A 22,476-nucleotide genomic window follows, 5' to 3' on the forward strand; every position below is an offset into this window, starting at 1 on the left:
AGCCAGTGCCCACCTCACTGCTCCCAGGTCCCCCCACAAGGGTGTCAGTGCCCCAGGCAACCCCCACCCCCGCCCCGACCCCACAGGCAACAGCGCAGACACCCTTAGGTTAAGGAGGCCAAACACCACAAGGCCTTGCTCAACAGTGAGAAATCCCATGTGAGGTCCTTCAGTTATGCCCTGACCAAGGGAATGCCTGTGTGAGATGGCCTATTTCCTTGGCTTCCCCGAAGAAGCTTAAGGAGACAAACCAAAGGCAAGGTCCCTATTAAAACAGCCCCTGCGCTGGGGGCAGGCAGCAGCGTCTGCAGAGCTAAGTGCACAGCACCCTCAGATGGGATGCTCAGCTAGAGCCCCCTTGTGGGGGGAGCAAGCCGCAAGCCAGACATTCAGCCTTTCCCCAATACCCACCAATGTCTGTAGCCTTACCAGGTCATGACAACCAAAATGCCCCCAAGTGTTTCCAGCACGCCCAAGCTGCCCCATCCAAAACAGCAGCTGTCGGCCACTTGCAGCTACTATAAATATAGTATGATCATATTTATGTAAGGAGATAGAAATTAAAGTATATTATGAAGTAATACTATATTTTATGTATTACCACAAAAATATGTGTAAATCATAACATATTATGAATAATGAATTAAGATTAAAAATTCAGTTTCCCAGTCTCACCAGCAGATTTCCAGGCACTCAGAGCTACACGTGGTGTTTCAGCAGCTCTGAACTGGACAGCACAGGTCTGGAGCATTTCCACAATTACAGCATGAGGTCTATGCCCCTAGAGGCTCTGCTGCCCCCAGCTGCGGGTCACCAGGATGGATCAGCAAGTCCCCTGCCCCGCTGCCTGGGGGATGTGAGCAGGGCCAGGCCCTCGGCTCTGAACAGTGACCTGCAGATGGTGGTATGGCCCAGTGACGATGTGCAACGCACCTCTTGTGTCACACAGCCTTGTGTCTAACCAACGCAAGGTCCCCAGAAAATCCAACACAAGCTAGACAGAGTATTGGGGGCCAAGGAGCAGGATGTGAAGAAATAAGACTTGAGAAGATAAGCATCTAGACAGTATTACTTTTAATAAATGAAAAAGGAAACTCAAGGCCTTGGAAGTGTCACAGTTGGTGCACAAGGGACCACTGTGCTATATGGACTGTGAAGGGGTGACCCCGAAACAGGGGGAACTCAGGAGGGAAGAGAAGGGCGGATGTGTGCAGGTGGGGGAGGAGGTCAGCCTAAGGGAAGGGCCTACATTAGCAAAGCCACAGAAGAGCAGAGTCACTCTGTTGCTAGGGCCCAGTGGCCCCAAAGAGAGCTCCACAGGGCAGGGTGAGAGCTGCTGGGGCCTAGGGGCAGGCCTAGAATGCCAGATAAGGAATTTGAAATTTAATTTTTAGGGGTGCCTAGATGGCCCAGTTGGCTGAGCATCCAACCTTGATTTCAGCTCTGGTCATGATCTCAGGGTTATGGGATCAAGTTCCATGTCAAGCAAGACCTTGCTGAGCAGGGATGGCCAAAACAGAGAAGGAAGGGAGATGCCACCTTGAAAACACCTAGAAGGAGCCATGGATTAACACTTGCAACTGCCTGGTTCTGGAGGAAAAGGTACTTGCATGGCTCAGACAGGCACCTGACTCTTGATTTTGGCTCAGGTCATGATCTCGGAGTCATGAGATCAAGCCCCTCAATGGGCTCCATGCTGGGCTTTCCATCCCCCACGTCTCCACAAAAAATAATAAAATAAAATAAAACAAAGCAAAAGGCTTGCTCTATCCCCTTCCCCCTCTGGGTGGTGGGAGCTGGGAACCACCTGATATTGTACTAAGATCAACTACAGTGGGAAGGGAAGAGCAGCCATTGAGGGACCCCTCCCCCACACCCCGAGGGTTGCCTGGGTAGCTCAATAATTTCAGCAGTTAAGCATCAGATTGTTGGTTTTGGCTTGGGTCATGGTCTCACAGACATGAGATCTAGGCCTGTGTCATCAGGCTCCACCACTCAGTGCAGAGTCTGCTTGGGATTCTCTCCCTCTCCCTTACCCTCCCCCTCTGCCCCTTCCCCTGCTCTCTCTCTCACAAACATACATACATACATAAAATCTTTTAAAAAAGAGAGACCGCCCACCTACTGGATGTGTGACAGGCACCTGACCAACACTGGACAATAGGTCCCTTCCCAGTACTTCTGGGTCTGATACCTCCAAGAGGTTGACGTCAGTCCCTGTCTGGCCTCTGACCATGTGAAGCAAGGTTATCTGCCACCACAGAGAACACAGATTAGGGCTTCAGAACAAGGATTTGGTTTAAAAACAAAGTAACAATTTCCAGGGATCTCTTGTGCTTGTCAGAGTCTCTTGCTGCTTCCTATCTCAATCCACAACAATCTACTGCAAACTGGTGCTCAGAATGATGGTGTGGGATTTGTATTTTTGATTCTCTTCAGATGCATTACACTACCAAGGAAGTAATTATACATTTGTTTGTCAGCATCAAGGATAGAGAGTGACAGGAGGTACTGTTTTAGGATGGTCAGAGGACATTCTGAAGAGGGACATTCAAACTGAGACCTGAACAAAGGGTGTAAGCTGTAAAGTATTTGGGGATGGGGTGTGGGGAGGAATGCTCTAGGCTGAGAACAAGGAAAAAGGGCACTGAGGTGGAATGATTTTGACATATCCAGAAACAACTCAGACCACTGTATCTGGGCCAGAATGAGGGAGGGGAGAGTCATGGGAGAGGTGGTAGAAGGGTGTGGCGGGTGGGAGGGGGTTATGGGGCAACAAAAGGATATGGTTCCTGTGAAAGCAGGGAAGCATCAGAGGAAGTGAGGGCGCCCCCAGCTGTTGTATGAACAGCTAGGAGGCCTGGACCAAAAGGGGTACTGAGACAGAGTCCTGGGGCAGGGGGGCATTGACCAGCTGGCCAGACCAGAGGAAGGGTCAGTCATGGAGGAGACGCGGTGGCCCAGGCATGACATGGACTACCCAAGTAGAGCTGTAGGATGTGAGAGGGTGTGTGACTTCCTGAAACGAGAAGGAAGAGCGAGGTAGCAGTTACAGGTTTGGGGGGATTTGGAGGAGAAATTGGGAATCAGAAATTTCATTTTATATGTCATCTTCAAGATGTCTACTGGATATCCAGTAGAGAAGTGAGGGAGGGATCTGCCCAAGGTCCTGCATAAGATGGCTTGCAACAACACAGGGCACATACGAAAGAGCAGGGAGGCCTGGGCACCCCATGTAGAGCAAACCCAGGAGAGCTGGGGCCCCGCAGCTTGCACCGTGTGCTGTTCTGGAAGCGATGCTCTCAGGAGGGAGGGCACAACTGTGTCATGTCCTGCTGGGAGTTTAAGGAGGCTAGGAACTGAAATTTTACTGTACTTGGCCACAGAAATATTTGGTGACCTGGTTGCGAACTATTTTGCGGGCACAAGGGGATGAAGGGGTTTCAAGGAAGAATAGGGTTAAGTGGAGACATGGGGTTTCAGATTCTTTAAGTGAATTCTGCTGTAGTAGCTAGAGGGGAGCAGGTATCTAGAGATGGTTTTATTATGTCCTCCTATCAGTGTGGGAACCAACCCTGAACAGGTTTTCTGGTTTTATACAATTCTATTTCCAGGGAGGAACTCCTTATGTTTAAAACTCCATCACACAACCTGTTGTCTTGCTCTACCACCAACTTTTGGGGTGACCTCAAGTAGGTTAACTTCCCCATATTTCTGTTTTCCCTCATCTGTACAATGAGCGGAACAATCCTGACTTTTACATCTCATAGCTGCAATTGCTCCAGTTCCAGGTCAACACTCGTTCTTGTCTGTGTTTTGTTTGACAGTAGCCACCCTAATGGCTTTGCCCATGGTAAGTGATCAGGATGATCACTATTATTACATGTGCAAAAGAATTTCAATCTAAAATGGAACCAGAGGATACGAAATGGATGTGCTCTCAGCAAAACTTAAGAACGAAAAAGAAGGGCGCCTGGGTGATTCAGCTGGTTAAGCATCTGCCTTTGGCTCAGGTCATGATCCCAGGGTCCTGGGATCCAGTCCCAGGCTCCCTGCTCAACCCTACCCCTCTGATGCTCCCCCTGCTTGTGCTCGCTCTCTCTCAAATAAATAAAATCTTAAAAAAAAAAAAAAGAAAAAACTGAAAAGCTGACTTCCTTTAAATCCTCGATTCACAGAAGATGGAAATTTATCTCCTGACCAATGAATATCCACCAAGAATTTCTTCCTGGGGTGCCTGGGTGGCTCAGTTGGTGAAGCGTCCAACTCCTGGTTTCAGCTCAGGTCATGACCTCAGGGTCCTGGGATGAAGCCACACATCAGGTTCTGAGCTCTACATGGAGTCTGCTTGGAATTCTCTCTCCCTCTGCCCCTTCCCCAACTCATGCACATACACACTCTCTCTCTCTAAAATTTTTAAGGGAAAAAAAAAAAAAAGAATCTCTCTTTATCCAGAGGCCAGTAAACTTACCATTTGGACGATGGCTGAATTCCCCCATCTTTGCACTCCTTACCATAAATACAGCTCCCCACCCCCCAAATCCTCAATGGTAGTCACCTATAGCTTGCTATAGTTTGCATTTCCCAAACTGTAGTTCTTACGCCATTCCCAAATAAACTCAATTTCTGGTAATTCAAGCTTGCCTCAGTTTACCTCTTCAGGTTGCCACAAGTGAGATAATAACTGTAATGTATGTTGAAAAAGAACACTGTATGTCAGGATTCAACCGGGAAAAAGGTATCCAGGGAAATTTAATGGGGAAAGTGGTTACACAGTTAACAGAAAGGCTGAGAAGCCAGAAATGACAACAGCAGAAAGCCAGGAACACCTACTTCTTCCAAGGGTAGAGGACAAAGCAATGTCACCTGCCCACTGGGTGGTACCAGGTCATGCTGTCATGGGGAAGCCAGTACCAAGGTGATGAGAAGAGCCAAAAGAATATACCCTGGCCTCTCTGTGTCAGTGTCTCCAAAGCCAGGTGACAGAGGATTACTAGAAACAGCCTGCAGCGATAGGCACTGCCTCCCATCCCCAGGACAAAGGAAGGAATGGTCTTCTGGAGCAAGGGAGCCAAAGACTCCCAGTAGACTGCTGTGCAACTTACTTATACTGCACTTCATATTACAAAAGGACTCCTGCGCCATCACATTTAAGTTCACAAGAGGCATTTATAAAGTCAAGCAAAAAAGGTGTTTCAATCAATGGCTTCAGGCAGGATCTAGAGCCTTTCAAGCATCTTTACAACACTGAATTGACAGCTCCATGCATTTGCAGCCGCCTTTAAGGTCCTAGGAAAAGGGACATGAAAGAGACCCTGTGCTCAAGTTGCTGGCAAATACATAAACAAGTAAATTTTCACAAATTGGGAAAGGTGAGAACATCAGAAGTAGCTGGAGGTGCTGCTCCATCTAAATGTCCAGGAGTAGAAACTACCCAGGCCCAAACAAGTGACACAGAAGCCCTGGAGGAGACCTCAAAAAGGCTCTAAGTAAGAGCAGGATCCCTGGGAGCCACATCAGGACACATCAGGAATTGATTGGAGATCCGGCAAGCTTATCAGTGATCTGCCCAAGTCACTGGACCCAGAGATGTCAGGAGCACAAAAAGGTGAACCAAAAATGTAAAAAATGGGCATCTACAAGTCTTGTACATGGGGCTTGAAGGAGTCAAGAATATTGCCAGGCCTCTGCTTAAAGGGGGAACAGAAGATAAGCTGGTTGTGGAAAGGGGGGTTAAATCCTTCATCAACTTCGGTAGCCTTTCCAAAGAAACCACGTTTAAGTCCTGCAGATTTGAACTTTTTAAAAGATTAAATTTATTGAGAGGAACTGCAGATTAGCATACAGTTTTAAGAATAGGGAGAGTCCCCCAATGGCGACATCTTGCAAAATTACAGGGCTGTATCACAAGCGGATACTGATACCCATAAGCTCAAGATACAGAACTGTCCCATCACCACCACAAGGGTCCCTCATGTAACCTTTTATAACCACACGCACCCCGTCCTCCAACTAACTTTTAATGCCGACATAATTAATTCAGTCCGTAACAGCGCCCAACAGGAATAACGCCAGGCGCCAAGATGGTCAATGCAGGGGGACTGTAAACCCGTAAACCCGACCGCCGGTAACCGAGCCACCCCAAGTCTGCAGGAAAGCAGCCCCGCCTCTTCCGCAAGGGCCGCAGGTCCCACCCCTCCCGCCGAAGGCCTAGCCGCTTCCGCCAGCAACCGAGGAAAACCGGAAGTGGGCACCAGCCCTCGCGTCCCGCGGCCGCTCCGGCCAACATGGCGGACCTCCACCGCCAGCTGCAGGAGTACCTGGCGCAGGGTAAAGCCGGAGGGCTGACGGCCGCCGAGCCGCTGCTCGCTGCGGAAAAGACTGACGAGCCCCCGGCAGGGGGCGGGCCGGCGGGGGCGTGGCTGGGCCGCGCGGGCCTGCGCTGGACGTGGGCGCGGGGTCCCGCGGAGCCAACGGTGGCGACAGGCCCAGCGTGCTTGCCGAGTGTGACGCGCGCACAGCGGCTGGCGGCCAGCGGCGTGTGCCTGCTGCTGGCCGCGCTCTGCTTCGGCCTGGCCGCGCTCTACGCGCCCGTGCTGCTGCTGCGCGCCCGCAAGTTCGCGCTGCTCTGGTCTCTGGGCTCGGCGCTGGCGCTAGTGGGCGGCATGCTGCTGCGGGGCGGCGCAGCGTGCGGGCGCCTGCTGCGCGGCGAGGAGACGCCGTCGCGGCCCGCGCTGCTCTACGTGGCGGCGCTGGGCGCCACGCTGTACGCGGCGCTCGGGCTGCGCAGTACGTTGCTCACGGCGCTGGGCGCCTTCCTGCAGGTGGGTGCGCTGCTGACCGTGCTGTTCGGCCTCCTGCCCTGGGGCGCGGGCACCGCGCTGCGAGTAGCGCTCGGACGCCTGGCTCCCGGCGCCAACCTCGCCAAGGCGCTGCCGGTGTGAGAGCCCCAGGGCCCGCGCCGCCGGAGGTGGCGCGGAGCCCTGCCCCGGTACCTGCCGTCGGGGGAGAGCGCGAAGCCTGCCCCGGAATGTGCCGTCGGGAGACCACCGGGAGCCCGCCCGGGGTGCATCGCGGACCGAGCCGAGCACTGCACCCGCCAGTTTCCCGATCGCGCTGGGTAAAGGCTGCTCGGTTATTGTGCCAGCGAACCTGTCAGCGTCTTGGAGTGGCCGTCCTAAAACTGAGACTCGAGCCGGTTCGGAAGCTCTTCGGTTTCAGCGTTTTCCCGTCTTACTCGGTAGCATGTGCTATAAAACGAGATGTTGTCGTTGACTTGGGGATATGCTGTGAAAATTTTATGGTAAATTGCTTTTGCGTTAACCCCAGTTTTAGATTGAGCGCAGTAAAAAAAGAATGGCTCCTCAGTTTTAATTAGCTGCTCTTGTTGGCTTTCCTCAGACTTTTTACCTTGTCGATTAAAAAAATCCAGTGGTAGACTGTAGTTGGTTAGCTACAATACGCTTTTGTTTTCTTTGGCTTAGAAATTTTTTCCTGATTCATTGAGTGGATTTTTAAGCGTACCAAATTAAACACTAAATTTATCCACCGGCTTTTATTTAAGTACTTTAGTTAAGACGGCTTACGTCGGTTTTTTTCATTTTTTAGTGAAATTGTAAATATGGTGCCTTACAAAATTAAAGATTGGCTCTGTATTAGACCATAAAAGCAATGGACCTAAAAGGGAAATGTCTTCTCCAAGAAGTAGGACATTTCAGTGCTATGAGAGGTCCCTGGGCAGAACTTGGGCTGAGGACTCCTGCTGGACGAGAGAATTCTACATCCAAAGTTAAATATTTGACGGAAACCATGGATTTCTATAAAGCCTAATTATCATTCCTAGTTTTATTACCTGCTTTTTAAGGTATAATTTACATTTTGTCGGCTAATTCCAATGCACCGTAAGATGCTTTTCCTTTTAGGTTCCTTTTAAATTCAGCATTGTCTCTTGTCTCTGACTTTACTGTATATGCTAATGTATTGCCAGAAAGTTCGGACTGGATATTCTGAGGAGTCCAAAAAACGACATGTTTTGTTAGTATCTATATATTAACTAGGAAGTGGAGTATTTAGAATTTTTAAATTGTGTCAGTGGTTCTCAGTTCACATCAGAATTACTTGAAGAGCAAAACCTCAGATCAGCTCAGTCAGAATCTTTGGGGTGGGTGGTAGGGTGGGGGCAGACCCAGGCATCAGTATTTTTTTAGAGCTCTCCAGATGATTCCATGTTGAGCTAAAGTTGAGAACCACTTTTTTCTGTGCATTGGATTGCACGATTTGAAAATAACTATTTTCTGGGGCTGGAGTTCACTGTTACCTAAACAGGTGTGTCAGGCAGCAATGGAGCATTGCCTCTTTGTTCAGACTCAGTTATTTATATTCCTGGATCCTGATCAGTGTCCTAAGCCCTGCCCCAACTTCATGAGGCCCCCAACCCAGTATTCTCTAATTACTGCCCTATCCTGTTATCAGTAAACAGGGTTACTTACCTACCTCAAGAGGAAAACCAAGAGGGTGTTTGTAGTAAAAGCAAATGTACCGTTTTCAGGGAGTGACTGACTTTTGTAACTGGAAAAACTTGGGCCACTGACTGCTCCTTCTGTCCCTCAGTTAAATATCTGTTCTAGTTCTCCATTTCTCTAGAATTTGCACATTGGAAGATTTTACAGTGTTCAGTACATTTTTATGTTGATGCTGTTATATTTTTTAAATTGTTTTCCAAACATTGTCTCAAGAATTCGAACACTGAAAATCTAGCATTTGTAAAATTCAAAGCACAATACCTTGTATGTATTTTGGTAATGATGTTTTAAAATATTCTAAATATTTAATAAATTAGAGTGTAGAAATTTCAGGTTTTTCCTAAAGCAATTGTTTCTCAAAATGTGATCTGGTTATCTGCTTGCTGAGGTACTGTTTTTAAAGTTGAAGCCTAAAATGTTAACATGATAAATTTCTTAACACATCAGTCTCAGAAAAAGGAGCCTAATGTCCATATGGGTTCAGTCCCTGGATCCCATTTTACCTTAATCAGAATTTGATTACAACTTTTTAAGCTGTGCCAGTTGGAGGGCAAATAAAGAATATTCCACAAATTTTAAGCCTTCTTGAGCCTCCTAATCATGTGTTTATACTGACATGCCGATAAATGTTTTTAATTTCAAAACAAAGTGAAAATGATTCACTTGTGGGTAACTGGGTGGCTCAATGGGTTAAGCCTCTGCCTTCAGCTCAGGTCCGCAGTGGGCTTTCTGCTCAGCGGGGAGCCTCCATCCCCCTCCCCCTCTGCCTGCCTCTCTGCCTACTTGTGATCTCTGTCAAATAAATAAATAAAATCTTAAAAAAAAATGAATCACTTGTAGTCTCTAGGTTTTAACACCCTAAAAAGCTGTGTGTGGTTGACATTTTCTCACTGCAGAAATAACTTAGCTTTTACCATGCTTTGCATTAATAGAGAACTAATTAAGAGGTTTTTATATGCTGTCCACCCATGCCAGCATCCCTTGTCCTAAGCAACTGTGAGACTTCCACCACATTTGCCAAGTAAACCTGTCTCCAGTGCTAAAGATGTTAGGGTGGCCACAGAAATATCCTTTGAATAATAAAAGCTTTCTTAACAAAGTAAGAGTCAGTAGAGAAAATACAGGATTATCAAACTGAATTTTGGCTTCCAATCCAAACAGGGCCAAATGTTACATTTATTTAAAACTAACTAAATTTGTTGTGGATGAGAACTTCCTGGCTTTAAGCTAGAACTATCCTCGTCCTTAAATGCTGGTGTAAGAGATGGTGTTGCAGAATTGTTTTAGGAGATCCTTGGTTCATTCCTTCTCAACTTAATTTGTGACATGATGTAATCAATCAGAAGGGTGCATGCAGTTAATTTCTGGTTTACCTCTCATCAGAAACAAGGGAATTCAAGTCTAAGATGTGATTACCAGGAGGAGATGCACCCAAGGGAGAACACCCACTTGGACAGCCAGATTTTTTTTCTTCAGAGTATAATTTCCCACTTGCCATAGCAGGTGGCAACTAAAGCTTTGAATCTACTTCAAACTGTTAATAGTTTCAAAGTATTTCACTCTGTTACAAAAATAAGTATAACCGAATGGGTAGGTGAGAATTTAAGACCAAGTACAGGGATGAAATTAGCTTAGATGGCTCAGAGGTACCCATCAAATGTGCACACAAAAAGAAGCAATAATTGTACTCCCCCCCCAGCTGATTGGATGCAATGGAAACAAAGGGTTTCCTTAAGGCAAGCACACCACAACTAGTTTTCTGTTAATTCTTGCGTAAATCACATTCTGTATTCATACAAAAACAACTTAATGTTTTTTCTCTGACAAACTGTACATATAGAAACAAATTTCCAATTGGACATGAACTTAAATTTGTGGAGGTGCTCCATGTCTCATGACACTTTAAAAAAAAAAAAACGATTCCAGCTTTTATCTTCACAAAACAATGGGAGTTAGGGCAGTGAGGGTGGACAGGACAGAACAAAGCCAGCTACTCTGGGTAGCCAGCAGCAGTCTCTTCATCTTGAAGACCTCACTAGGGGCTCCTGGGATGCAGCTGCCCCAGAAAAAGTTCAGGGCTACATGGTGCAGGCTTCCTTTTGTTTGTCTTGGTTAAGTCCACAAGAAGTTCTTAAATACTGTCCGGAGAGGCCTCCTGGGAATCAGCTTCTACCTACCCCTTCCACCACCCCTTGAAGTTCCTCGCCTTGGTGGGCCAGAGTTCATGTTACTCCCTCTACCCCAGTTACTGCCACTTCGGCCCCCTCTGGAAGGAGTACCGCTGCCTGGAGGGCCCCCAAAAGGTTCATCTCTGTGGTAGCTGTCATGGTGGTCTCCATCCAAGGAGCTGGAACGCCCGGATTTTGGCACTCTCTGGGAAGGTCCTGGGCCCCCTCGGCCTAAAATGAATAAAAATAATTTCATGTTACTTTCTTTTTGGATCAGAGACTGTTAATTAGTAACTCCCAGCACAAGCTCAATAACACAGTGGAATGTTCTGGGTCTTAACATAGTTCTGAGGATATCAGCAGTATCATTCAGAGCATTAAGAGCTGTGCCTCCACCCTCTCATCAATGACTATCTCATTCCCACCCAGGTGACCAGACCTGTTCCCAGAGACTGTGTGACAGAAATGATGGGAAACCCAGAAGTGAACTTGGAGCACCTCTGGGAGTCAGACCACACTGAGCCATGTCTCTACTTGAGCAAGTGCATCTTCAACCTCCTATGCCAGTGGGGGGTGGGGGGGTGGGCAAGGGGGGTGTTACTCTATTGTGGAGGAAGGCTTGAAAAGCACAGACTGGGGGGCGCCTGGGTGGCTCAGTGGGTTGAGCCGCTGCCTTCGGCTCGGGTCATGATCTCAGGGTCCTGGGATCGAGTCCCACATCGGGCTCTCTGCTCAGCGGAGAGCCTGCTTCCTCCTCTCTCTCTCTGCCTGCCTCTCCACCTACTTGTGATTTCTCTCTGTCAAATAAATAAATAAAATCTTTAAAAAAAAAAAAATTAAAAAAAAAAAAGAAAGAAAAGCACAGACTGGACTTTGGAAGCAACTAAGATAAACTGAGGGCTTTGGAGGGGCGGGGGTGGGGGGATGGGTGAGCCTGGTGGTGGGTATTAAGGAGGGCAAGTATTGCATGGAGCACTGGGTGTGGTGGTGTATAAACAATGAATCTTGGAACACTGAAAAAATTAAACAACAAACTGCTGGTGTTAATTACAATGGGTCTTACTATCATTATTCCACAACCATGTGGCGTTCAAATAGTGAAATAAAGTATTTCTTTAAACACAAAAGCATTAAAAAAAACCAAAACCAACCACCTAGCTTTTAGAATTATTTCTCCCAGGGACAGTTTTATTTGTTCCATACTTGGACACACAAATCTTTTTAAGTATATTAGAATTCTGACTTAAAATTTTCTCATGAGCTAACAGGATTTGGCCGTTATCTCCCATAATATACTACCAGAAGACTGTTGCTGACTTTATTTGTCTTAACTTTCTTCTTAAGATTTTATTTATATATTTATTTGAGAGAGAGAAACAAATAGTGACAGAAATACCAAGAGAGAGCACAAACGGGGAGGAGAGGGAGAAGCAGGCTCCCACCAAGCAGGGAGCCTGACATGGGGCTCAATCCCAGGACCCTGGAATCATGACCCAAGCCAAAAGCAGATGCTTAACCAACTGAGCAACCCAGGTGCCCTATTTTTGTCTTAACTTGTTTTTTGTTTTTTAAGATTTTATTTATTTGACACAGAGAGTGATCACAAGGAGGCAGAGAGAGGAGTAAGCAGGCTCTCTGCTCCAGGCTCTCTGCCAAGCAGAGAGCCTGATGTGGGCCTCGATTCCAGGATCCTGAGATCATGACCTGAGCTGAAGGCAGAGGCTTAACCCACTAAGCCACCCAGGTGCCCTATGTCTTAACTTTCTGAGTGGAATTTGAATCTAGGTAAAATAAGGTGGTTAGGAAAGCTAGCCAAAGGAAAAATGTTGACTGCTTTTCCTATAAAGGTAGCCTAGGCCCACCTGAAGGTACCTGGGCAGAGAAGATGTCACCTAGGAAGTCATTTCCACACCAGCCATGTGGCCTTGGCTAGGACCTACACAGGTGTCCTGTGTGCCCATACTGACCAACAACATGTGTGTACTTAGATGGTGAGATCTATTGATGACATGAGGTAGTTTCTTAGAGTTTTGCTTTGAGAAGAACCAAACCACCACCAAAAACGGAAAGCAAAACTTTGTAATGAAGAGATTATAAACATGAGGCAGGTTAACTAGGCCTGCTTCCTAGCAGCCTCCAAACTAAGATACAGGCCGTGGCCCAGCCTAACCTGAGACCACAGGGTGGCTCCTGCTCCTGGGTGAAAGCGCTACCTCTAAAAGATCCAAAGTCTCAAGCTGTAGAAATAATCTACTGCCCCCCTAAAAACAACCCTTTCCAGACCATATTCCTCAAAGTCTTTGTGACTCTGGGCATTAGCAGTTCCTCCTGGACCCAGGCTAAAACAAAACATAGCACCTGGAAAGACAGTTTTTCTGTCACTGAGGACACCCTTGAGAGCTAAGAGCAGCCAGTGGTGAAGAGCATGTGTGCCAATGAGAGCAGGAGTGTCTCTCCTGCTCTGGGGCACCTTGACAAAGAGTTGGAAAAACACTTGAATGAACCAGGGAAGGGAATTCTTGGAGGCACGTGGAGGAGGCTGAGCTTGTAGTCACCTGAGTAAAGGGTCTGACTGGCTACGGTGTGAGCCCAAACAAGCTGCATTTGCACCATACTTGGGAACATGCGCCATTGCACAGCCTAAGCCCTACAGGGTAGAAATGGAGAAAAGACCCTGGATATCCTGTCAGTAACAGATGGAACAGGATCACAGGGATGCAGGTGTCCTGGCGATGAGGCCTCGCAGGGTCCCCACAGCTTTCTTGGCAGAACTGTGGCAACCACAGCTCCTGGAACTGTATCACTGGCCTCCACTTACCTTTGCCTCCTCGATCCTCAGAAGGACCCCCTGGGGCTTCCATTTCTCTGTGCTCTGAGGTCCCTGGCCCATCATGCCAGGGACGCTTTCGGGGTGGCAAGGATGCCATGTCCATGCCCTGGAGAGAAGAGGAACGTTCTCTGCTAGCTGGGGAATGACCATCGTGAGGGGGATGATCAGGGCGAGGAGCATCACGAAAATGTTCATGACCTGGACCTGAAACAGGAAATACAGGTTCACAAGGCTAAGAATCTGCAATCCTATATTGAAGTACAGTGTGACCAAAAGCAGATAGATTGTATTGTAGGAATAAGTAGCAATGGCTCAGGCACTTGAGCATCTGACTCTTGGTTTTGGCTCAGGTCATGACCTCAGCACCGTGAGACTGAGCCTGGCATAGGGCTCTGCACTCAGCTCAGAGTCTGCTTGGGATTCTCTCTCTCCCTCTCCCTCTGCCCCTCCTGCTCATACTCTATCTCTCTCTAGAACAAATAAAAGTGTAAAAAATAATATTAAGTAGATAAATAGAACAGCAACTTGAGAACCAATGTTTATTCATGCAAGAAACATTTGCAAACCCACCAGAGGCCAGGTCAAGTCACATCATGAGTACATGAAAAAGGTCAAGACTTGATTAGAAATCAAAAGACCTCTTAAAATAAGAGACAGGTAAGGTCCAAAATAGTATTCTCATTCTTTTTAGTCTTCGAATGTTTTTACACTCTTAAAAAATATTGAGATTTAGGGGCGCCTGGGTGGCTCAGTGGGTTAAGCCTCTGCCTTTGGCTCGGGTCATGATCTCAGGGTCCTGGAATCGAGCCCCGCGTTGGGCTCTCTGCTCAGCGGGAAGCCTGCTTTCCCCCCTCTCTCTGCCTCTCTGCCTACCTGTGATCTTTCTCTCTCTCTCTGTCAAATAAATAAATAAAATCTTTTTAAAAAAATTATTGAGATTTAATTTGAGACATATCTAATAATATTTGCCAAATTAGCAATTAAAACTGAGAAAATTTCAATTCTTTTAACTGTACTTTCCAAGAACAAAATAATTTAGTGAAAGGAGCAGTACTGTTTTCTACTTAGGCAAATCCGTCTGATGTCTGGCTCAGAAGAAGAAACCTGGACTCTCCCAGCTGTTTCTGTGTTCAGTCTACCACGATAAATTGCTGCTGACTGAAGGATTTGCGGACAGTCCAGCTGAGATGTGGACTCACAGAGATACAAGTCAGAAAACAGAGGACTTTGGTGAACACCCATCCCCAGGGGTCCTTGGACCACACTCTGGGAACTGCTGGGCTCACGTCACCAGAAGCCATACCATTTGTCCTTCCTTACCTGGCTCTCTATTTCCATCCCAGGAGTCTGGTTTCCGTCCTCCTTCAAAGCGAGGGAACTCATCAGGAGTGGGGAGTAAACCCTTCCTTCCTCCTACACAACACAACAACATAACACCACACTCACAGACTGTTTCATGTATGTCCCCAACAACCCGTCCTTGCTAGAATCAGTGTCCTCAGGACACGCTCACCTCGTGGGGTACCCCGACCTCGACCTCTAAGATCTCTTCCTCGGGCTGCTTCATCAGAAGGATCAAAATTCTCCTCTGGACCAAAGTCCTCAGGACCAGGAAAACTGTCCCTCCCTCTGGGAGGGGCACGGCCCTCATGTCTTGGGGGTGCTCCTCTTCTAAAGCTGTCAGGGAAAAAAAACAGCAAAATACCCACCTAATGGAATACAGCTCTGAGTTCATGTTTCAAAGAAGCATAAAGTATAAGAAAATATGATATTCATGTTAAATGGGAGAAAAAATTATGTATTTTTTAAGTACACATATTATAATCCCAATATTACAGGCAAAAACAAGCAGGAAGGTAAATGTAGGGTTGTGTTCATTTTCTCCTAAAGCTTTTATGAATAATAGTAGCAGTCAATAAGTTTTAAGTGCTAATAATCATGCCAAGTGCTTCACATATATCATTTTATTTTATCCTCACCACCACCACATCATTAACTCCATTCTACCCATGAGTACACTGAGGCACAGAGAGGTGAAGTCATTTATTTAAGGACACACAATAAGTCTTGGGATTTGAACTCAGCCAGTCTTGACTCCAGCCCAGGCTTTTTACCACTGCCTCCCAAATATTTTTCATTATCATTTATATTTTTATAATAAACATTTATTAGTTATAATCAGAAAAAGTGGGGTACAGATTCATACCTGCCAACTATACCAAAATCCTTCGGGAGCACCTGCTCTCCCATCTGCCCAGCTCACAGCCTCTACGCAGGGCTGGCCATGAACTTCACCTACAGAACCCCTCCACAGCAGACTGCTGTAACAGGCAGGCACTTGGTAGACATGCAGTCCCCCCACTGGCTAGCTGGCAGCCTAGGGCCCTGGCTGGTCGACAGGTTCACTGTCCCTCAGGATTCTAGACTGGAGGCCGAATTGGCCAGGAGTACTGCCAAAGCACAGCCATTGAGAGGGAGCACCCAAGCCAGAGGAGGCCTCTGGGGAAGCAGAAAAGGGGCCTCCATGTAGGAAAGGTACATGAGCATAAAGAGAAAGGCCTTGGGGCTGGAGAAAGGATCAGAAGGAGCAAGGGCATGGGGCCAGTCTGCGCGAGTGGCCAGGCCTTCCACTTTTTCTTGAGTCTCCATTTAGTCATCTTTTATTCCAATGATTCACTTTGCAAAATTTCAAACTTATAGCAAAGTTGAAAGAAGAGAACAACAATATTTATGTGTCCATCTATGTTTGTTTAATCAGTTAAGATATATTGCCACACGTGCCTCTTCTCTCTCATCTATTTAATAAATCCACCTTCTAAACCATTTCAAAATCAGCTGCCAACAACATGAACCTCATCCATAATACCTCAATACATTTCTTCTAAGAACAAGGATTTTCTCCTACATAATACTATTACTACTCGAATAACACGATATTATATAATATAATCCAATTCAAACTTCTCCAGTTGTCCTCAAAATGTCCTTTACAGTTGTTTTTAAATACAGATTTCAATCCCAATCATATACTGTTATTAATGGCCATGTCTCTTTGTCTACTTTATCTAGAACCCTTCTATAGTTTATCTTTCATGACCCTGATGTGTTTGAAGGATCCGTGCAGCTATTTTATAGAATGTACCACAATTTGAATTTATCTGATTATTTCCTCATGATTAGACTCAGGTTAAACCTTTTTAACAAAACTGCTTATACCTTCTCACAGATGCCAGTCTGTCTCCCTGTTTATGATGTAAAAGTGATGTGCGGGCCAAATTTCACTGTAGCAAAGGTATACTTTGTTTCCTTCACAATTAAGTAATCTGCGGGTTATGTTTTGGCACAAGAGAATATCCTACTTCTCCACGATCTTCTACCAGTGGTTTTAGCATCTGATAATCCTGGCCTGAATCAATTAGGACACTGACAGCTTATAAAGAAGTGACTTTCTAATTCCATCCCTCCTCCTACATTGATAACTTGGTATTTTATTACAAAAAGAGCTTTCCCTTTCTCACTCCACCATTCCAGCTAACTTCTTAAAACTTGCTTGGTCCTGAGGTACCATGATGACCCACACTCCTACAAGGACACTGACTGAAATAACAACTTAAGGTAAAGGTGGAATTGGCTGAAAGGAGATGAATGGAGGAGGAAGAGAACAGCAGGGGGCGCTGTGTTCCTGGGACAGAGTCAGGGAGCATCCCACCCCTGCAAACACAACAGGATTCGTTTGTCAAGGCATCCATTACATGATCGTCCTAGTTTCGAAAAGAAAGAGAGAATCTACCGTGCCCTCATTAGAAAGTGGCTTCTAGGGGCGTCTCGGTGGCTCAGCAGGTTAAGCTTCTGCCTTTGGCTCAGGTCATGATCTCACAATCCTGCGATGGGGCCCCACATCAGGCTCTCTGCTCAGCAGGTCAACTGCTTCCCCCTCTCTCTCTGTCTGCCTCTCTGCCTATATTATGATCTCTGTCTGTCAAATAAATAAACAAAATCTTTAAAAAAGAAAAAAAGTGGCTTAGTATTAAGGCCTTAGTATTAAGGACTAAATGTTTGTGTCCCCCACTAAACTTGTATGTTGAAGCCCTAGTCCTCAATGGGATGGTATTTGAGATGCGCCTTTGAGGGGTAATTTAAGTTTAGAGGAGATCATGGGGCACCTGGGTGCTTCTGTCAGTTAAGAGTCTGCCTTCCTCTCAGGTCATAATCCCAAGGTCCCAAGATCAACCCCCCATCCAGCTCCCTGCTCAGTGGGGAGTCTGCTTCTCCTTCTTCCCACCCCACCCCATGTGTATGCATGTGCAAGCTCGTGTTCTCTCAAATAAATAAAGTCTTAGGGGGAAAAAACTCAGAAGAGGTTACAAGGGTGGGGGCCTTGTGATGGGATTAGTACCCTGATGAGAAGGGTACCAGGCCAAGACTCAGGGAGAAAGCAGCTGGCTGCCCACAAGCCAGAAGAGAAGTCTGACCAAAACCGCACCCTGCTGGACCATGATCCATGACTTCGAGCCTCCAGAACTTCGAGAAAATAGATTCATGTTGTTTCACATTCCCAGCCCATGGTACCTTGTTATGGCAGTCCAAGCTGACTAGTTCATCTCCTGATAAACTGACTCCCCTTCCCCATTTAACAAACTCATTTTGTTACTGAGCACCTCCACTGTGTCTCCACTACCACTGGGTCCTGGGGACACAGAGGTAAAGAAACAAAGTCCCTGTGCCCTAGGGAAGCCATCATGTTCCTTGCAGATACACGTAACAAAGAAATAAACACATCGTTTAATGTCAAGCAGTGCTAACTGCTATGAAGAAATAGGAAGCAGGGTAAAGGAACTGGGCTAACAGGAGGAGGGATCTAACCAGAGTGAGCCAAAAGCATCTGGGAGACTGTGTTCCGGGCAGAGAAAACAGCAAGCACAACAGGAAAAGGAACACATTGGGCATATCTGAAGAGCAACAGAAAGCTGTCAACAGCACAAGAGTCTGGGCTGTGGGTCTGTCACTGACAGAGGAAATACTATAAAATTGAGGCACGGTAAAATCTGAAGCTGCACAAGATGCAAAGGTTCAAGAAATCAATGAAAGTTCCACTGAGGTCAGAGCCATTGGAAATGAGGCTCTTTCAGACTAATATAAAGACATTTCAAAGAGTGAATCCTTGGATACCTCTGAGAGAGGCCCTTGAGAAAACCAGGAGCCCTTAAATCCTTTAAAAACACCCCTCTGGAAGCTGCTTTCTTGAACCCTTGATTTTACCCCCCTTGGCCATGTTATCAGCCCTTCTTTTCTAACAAATCCCATGAGGATTGGGATCCAACCCTGAACTCAGTCCCCTACCACTAGCAACGGTCAAGAGAGATGGGATAGGCAACGCTGTGGCCATATAGTGGGAGTGCCGCACAGCATGGGCATGTGCACGGCAGTCCACCAGCCCAGCCTGAAGCCGCTCCCATACCTCCAGTTGGCCAAGAGTCAACTGTGTGGAGCCTCATCATCGCCCCTCATCTGCAAACTGCTGACAAGAACACGGGTCTCATAATTCACTGGCACACAGAAATAATCATCACCACCACGGGAGGAGTCTCAGTCTCCTCTGAGATTCATTAATGCTTGTTTCCTCTCATTTCTTCAGGGCCTATTTTACCCCCCCGTAAGCTGTGTTTAACCCTAACCTTGACCTAACCGAACAGCAAGACTAATTTTCAGTTTGACTTGATCGTGTTAAGATCTTTAGGCAATTATACAAAAACTAACTCATAATTCTTTTATTCTCAACCTAGATGTGTCATAGTACATCATTCTAACCAAGAGAATCTGGCGACTTCTAATCAGGTTCCAGAAACTTCATACTACACTGATCCTCACAAAGGACCAAAAAATAAGCAAAAATAAAAAGATATCTAAATTGTAAAGGTAAAAAGACACAAAAATGTTAAAAAGCATAATTACTTGCTTCAAGTCTAAACGCAAAACTTAGATTGGATAGAACTAGTAATCAATATAGTGCCCTCTGCCCAAGCAAAAGAGGAAAGAGACTTTTGTAGAACAGTTCAACAGCTCCAGGGAAGAACTAGACCCACAAAGCATCTGTCCCACCTTTCTTCTCTGCGCCCTCGAAAACGCGGGTCCTCAGGATCCCGGGGGAATCGTTCATCTCCAGGTCTGCGGCCTTCCCAAGCCCCCGGAGGGCCCCGGGCTGCTCCCCGGCCATCCCCCTCGCTGAATTCCCTGTGATCAGGCGGAAACGGAGGCCCAGGGCCCCCACGCCTCCACTTCTCTTCTTGTGGTAAAGGTCCTCCTCGCCCCTCAAATTCACGTAATCGGTGGCCAAAGCGCTTGTCCGGATGGAAGTCATCTGGTCTGCTGAAGTCATCAGGGAAGTCGGGGTGAGGGCCACGCCTATCAGGGGGACCCCTGCAGTCCTGGCTGCCCCGGAAAGGCCCCCTCTCAGGCCCGTGCTCAGGGCCGCTGCTCTGCTCATGCCGCCTCTCTGACATGGGGCCCATGTGATGATTTGGAGGGCCGCGTGAGTCACCTAAAGGAAACAAAGCTGATTTTTACCTTGTCTTCCAGGAATCCCACCAGCACAGGTCTGATATTCAGCATCTTACAATTTGAGAATGCATTCTTGTATTTAGAATATTTTCCCTCCTTAGTTCTAGCATACTTAGGAGACAAATCCCTAAGGCACTATCTAATGGAAAAACACAGGTTTGGGGTGCAGATTTCAACTTCATCACCCACTCACTAAGCACCTCCACCTCGGACAAATTACTAGTCTCAAATGAGATTAGCAACTACTTACTGCTGTGAGGATTAATTGAGAAAACATGCGACAGTCTCACAGGCATAAGAATGAGCATCCCTTCCCTTTCCCCATTGTTCTAGGACTTCATTAGGCCTGTCTGCTCCATAGCCAGGGAGGAGACAACAGAGAAAATTCATGCTGCTGGCCAGGAAGCCACGCATAGGCAATTCACCTCTGCACCTGAAAAGGCCGGGTGCTGAGGCTATGCTGCCACCATCCCTGATGCTGCTCCTTTAACCCCTAGTTCATTCAACTTGATTCATTAACTCATACTTTGATTCTTTTTTTTTTTTTTAAGACAGGGAATACTTTATTCAAACCCCTCAGGGAAGTGGACAGCTTGGGTCTGTAACAAAAGCACACTTTGATCCTTAACAAAATCCTCCTACTGCACATGGAACCATGGGCCTAATAACTGCTTGGTGACCAAACAGCCCTTGCTTAAAATTTAGTTTCGGGGTTATATTAACATATTTTCCACCCCTTTGCATGGATGAATGATATATATCCCTCAACTATAAAAACTATCACTATTCACTGCACACAGTGTTTGGAAACCCGCTAAAAATTTTTTGAAAACATTTTAACATATGTAAAATATTCCAAGTCCTGAATAAAACTAGAAACAGGCCAACTAAAGTTGTGATGGTTAACTTGGCTTAGTTCTGAACCTTGAAGGGGTTTGCTCTCCTGGCTACTGTGCAGCCATTGAAAATATGTACCTATTTTCCGTCAACATACAATTCAAGCACTTTTTAAAAGTAGGTAGCAAAGGGACCCTCCTGCTCTAAAAACAACTACATTTTTAAGATGAAATTCCTCCACCTGCCCCGCTCGTGTCTTTCCCTCCTCCTCCCTTGGCAGTAAAGACAAACTTCCTTCCCTCACGTCACAGTCAGCCAGAATTCTTCCCCTCCCAATGCCCTTCCTCTTCCCTTTTTGTTCCCTTCTTTTGGCCATTTCAATCCCTCCTCACCATTCAACACATATAAAAAAGTTGGAAATGTCAGTATAAAAAAACACTATTAGAAGGTTTCTCTCTTCTCTCAAGCTCTTCCTGTGCCTTCTGCCTCCTAGTCTTTCCTTCATTAAACCAGTCCTCTCCCAGCTGAGGAAAGCACCTTCTAAGCTGCCTCTTTGTTCAGTTTGCAAATATCCCAGGTCCCTCTCCTTGTGGTAAAGAGGGCTCCTCACTTCTCAGTGGGTTCCTGCAGCTAGTGACTTCTTCTCTGACTTTATGTTGCTTGAACTTGGTGTGATCTCAGACACAGCAGACTTTGACCTGAGGAAGCTGAACACATTCCATTTGGACTTACCTATGAATAATAATCCTCCCATTACCTCTATCTGTTTAAAAGTACCCTGGCTCCTCCAAGGAAAGAAACCCACCACTACAAATTAGAAGGGATGTGGCCACCGGTGATGGGGCGGCGGCGTTGGTTAATCCAGTAGGGGATGGCAGGGCCACTTTCTCGGCTCTCCCTTCTCCCTTTGGTCCCTGGGAGGAGAAAGAGAGGAGGAAGAGAGAGAGAGAGGTAAAGAGAAAAGGGGAAGAGCAAGGTGGAGAGGGAAATAGGTGGAGACAGACACAAGGTAGGGGAGAGGAAGAGAGGCAGGCTCTCAGTTTGTTGATAGCTGTACCTTGCGGGTAACAGACTCTTCTTTTCTTAGGGTCCCCAAATTCCAAAGATGGATTCTTTCTTTCTCTTTTTCCCTATTGGCCACCACTTTCATGCAATGAGACTATAATAAAGATTCTCCTAATTCCTTTTCTGCTCCCTTTCCTAGGATGTCCTGCTTCTCCCAAAGTCCTACGGCTATAAAATGCTAATGAAAACTCTTCTTAATCTGATCAAAAGAGGGCAAGAAATGTAACATGTGCCACAGAGTGCTGTGGGCTCAGCTAATTAAAAATTAAAAGGAGTTAAATTCTTTGAAGTGCAACCTCCACAATACTCCTGGATCTCTGGCTTGTGTCCTCCTTGTAAGAAACAGTGCACCGACTTGAACAACTCCATCTCCAACCTTCCCTCCATCCACATCACTCAGTCCTGCCCTCACCCTCTCTAGTCAGCAGTCTACCACCCCTCACTCCAGCTCCAGCCCCTTCCCCTGTGATAGCAGAACACCTCAGCACAAGGGACT

General features: G+C 46.6%; 2 protein-coding genes across 4 annotated transcripts in view; one reads left to right on the plus strand and one right to left on the minus strand.

The window, feature by feature from the left end:
* The first annotated feature begins 6,277 nt into the window (after positions 1-6,277).
* Positions 6,278-9,095, plus strand: SFT2D3 (SFT2 domain containing 3). The gene has a single exon (XM_044242710.1). The coding sequence runs from the start codon at positions 6,288-6,290 to the stop codon at positions 6,942-6,944; it is 657 nt and encodes a 218-aa protein (XP_044098645.1). The 5' UTR covers positions 6,278-6,287; the 3' UTR covers positions 6,945-9,095.
* A 1,182-nt stretch (positions 9,096-10,277) lies between these two features.
* Positions 10,278-22,476, minus strand: part of WDR33 (WD repeat domain 33) — a 122,630-nt gene continuing 110,431 nt past the window's right edge. For 2 of the 3 annotated variants that reach the window (XM_044242712.1, XM_044242711.1), the window contains 5 exons: positions 19,620-20,058; positions 15,034-15,197; positions 14,841-14,933; positions 13,509-13,724; positions 10,278-10,921 (listed from right to left, as the gene is read on the minus strand). In XM_044242712.1, coding sequence (XP_044098647.1) covers positions 10,745-10,921; positions 13,509-13,724; positions 14,841-14,933; positions 15,034-15,197; positions 19,620-20,058 — 1,089 coding nt within the window. In that variant the 3' untranslated portion in view covers positions 10,278-10,744. Of the gene's footprint in view, positions 10,922-13,508; positions 13,725-14,840; positions 14,934-15,033; positions 15,198-19,619; positions 20,059-21,720; positions 21,830-22,476 lie in introns of those variants that run through there. The other variant, XM_044242713.1, reaches the window with a different exon arrangement.

Source organism: Neovison vison, chromosome 3 (assembly GCF_020171115.1).
Source record: "Neovison vison isolate M4711 chromosome 3, ASM_NN_V1, whole genome shotgun sequence".
In the NCBI taxonomy this organism is placed as follows: domain Eukaryota; kingdom Metazoa; phylum Chordata; class Mammalia; order Carnivora; family Mustelidae; genus Neogale; species Neogale vison.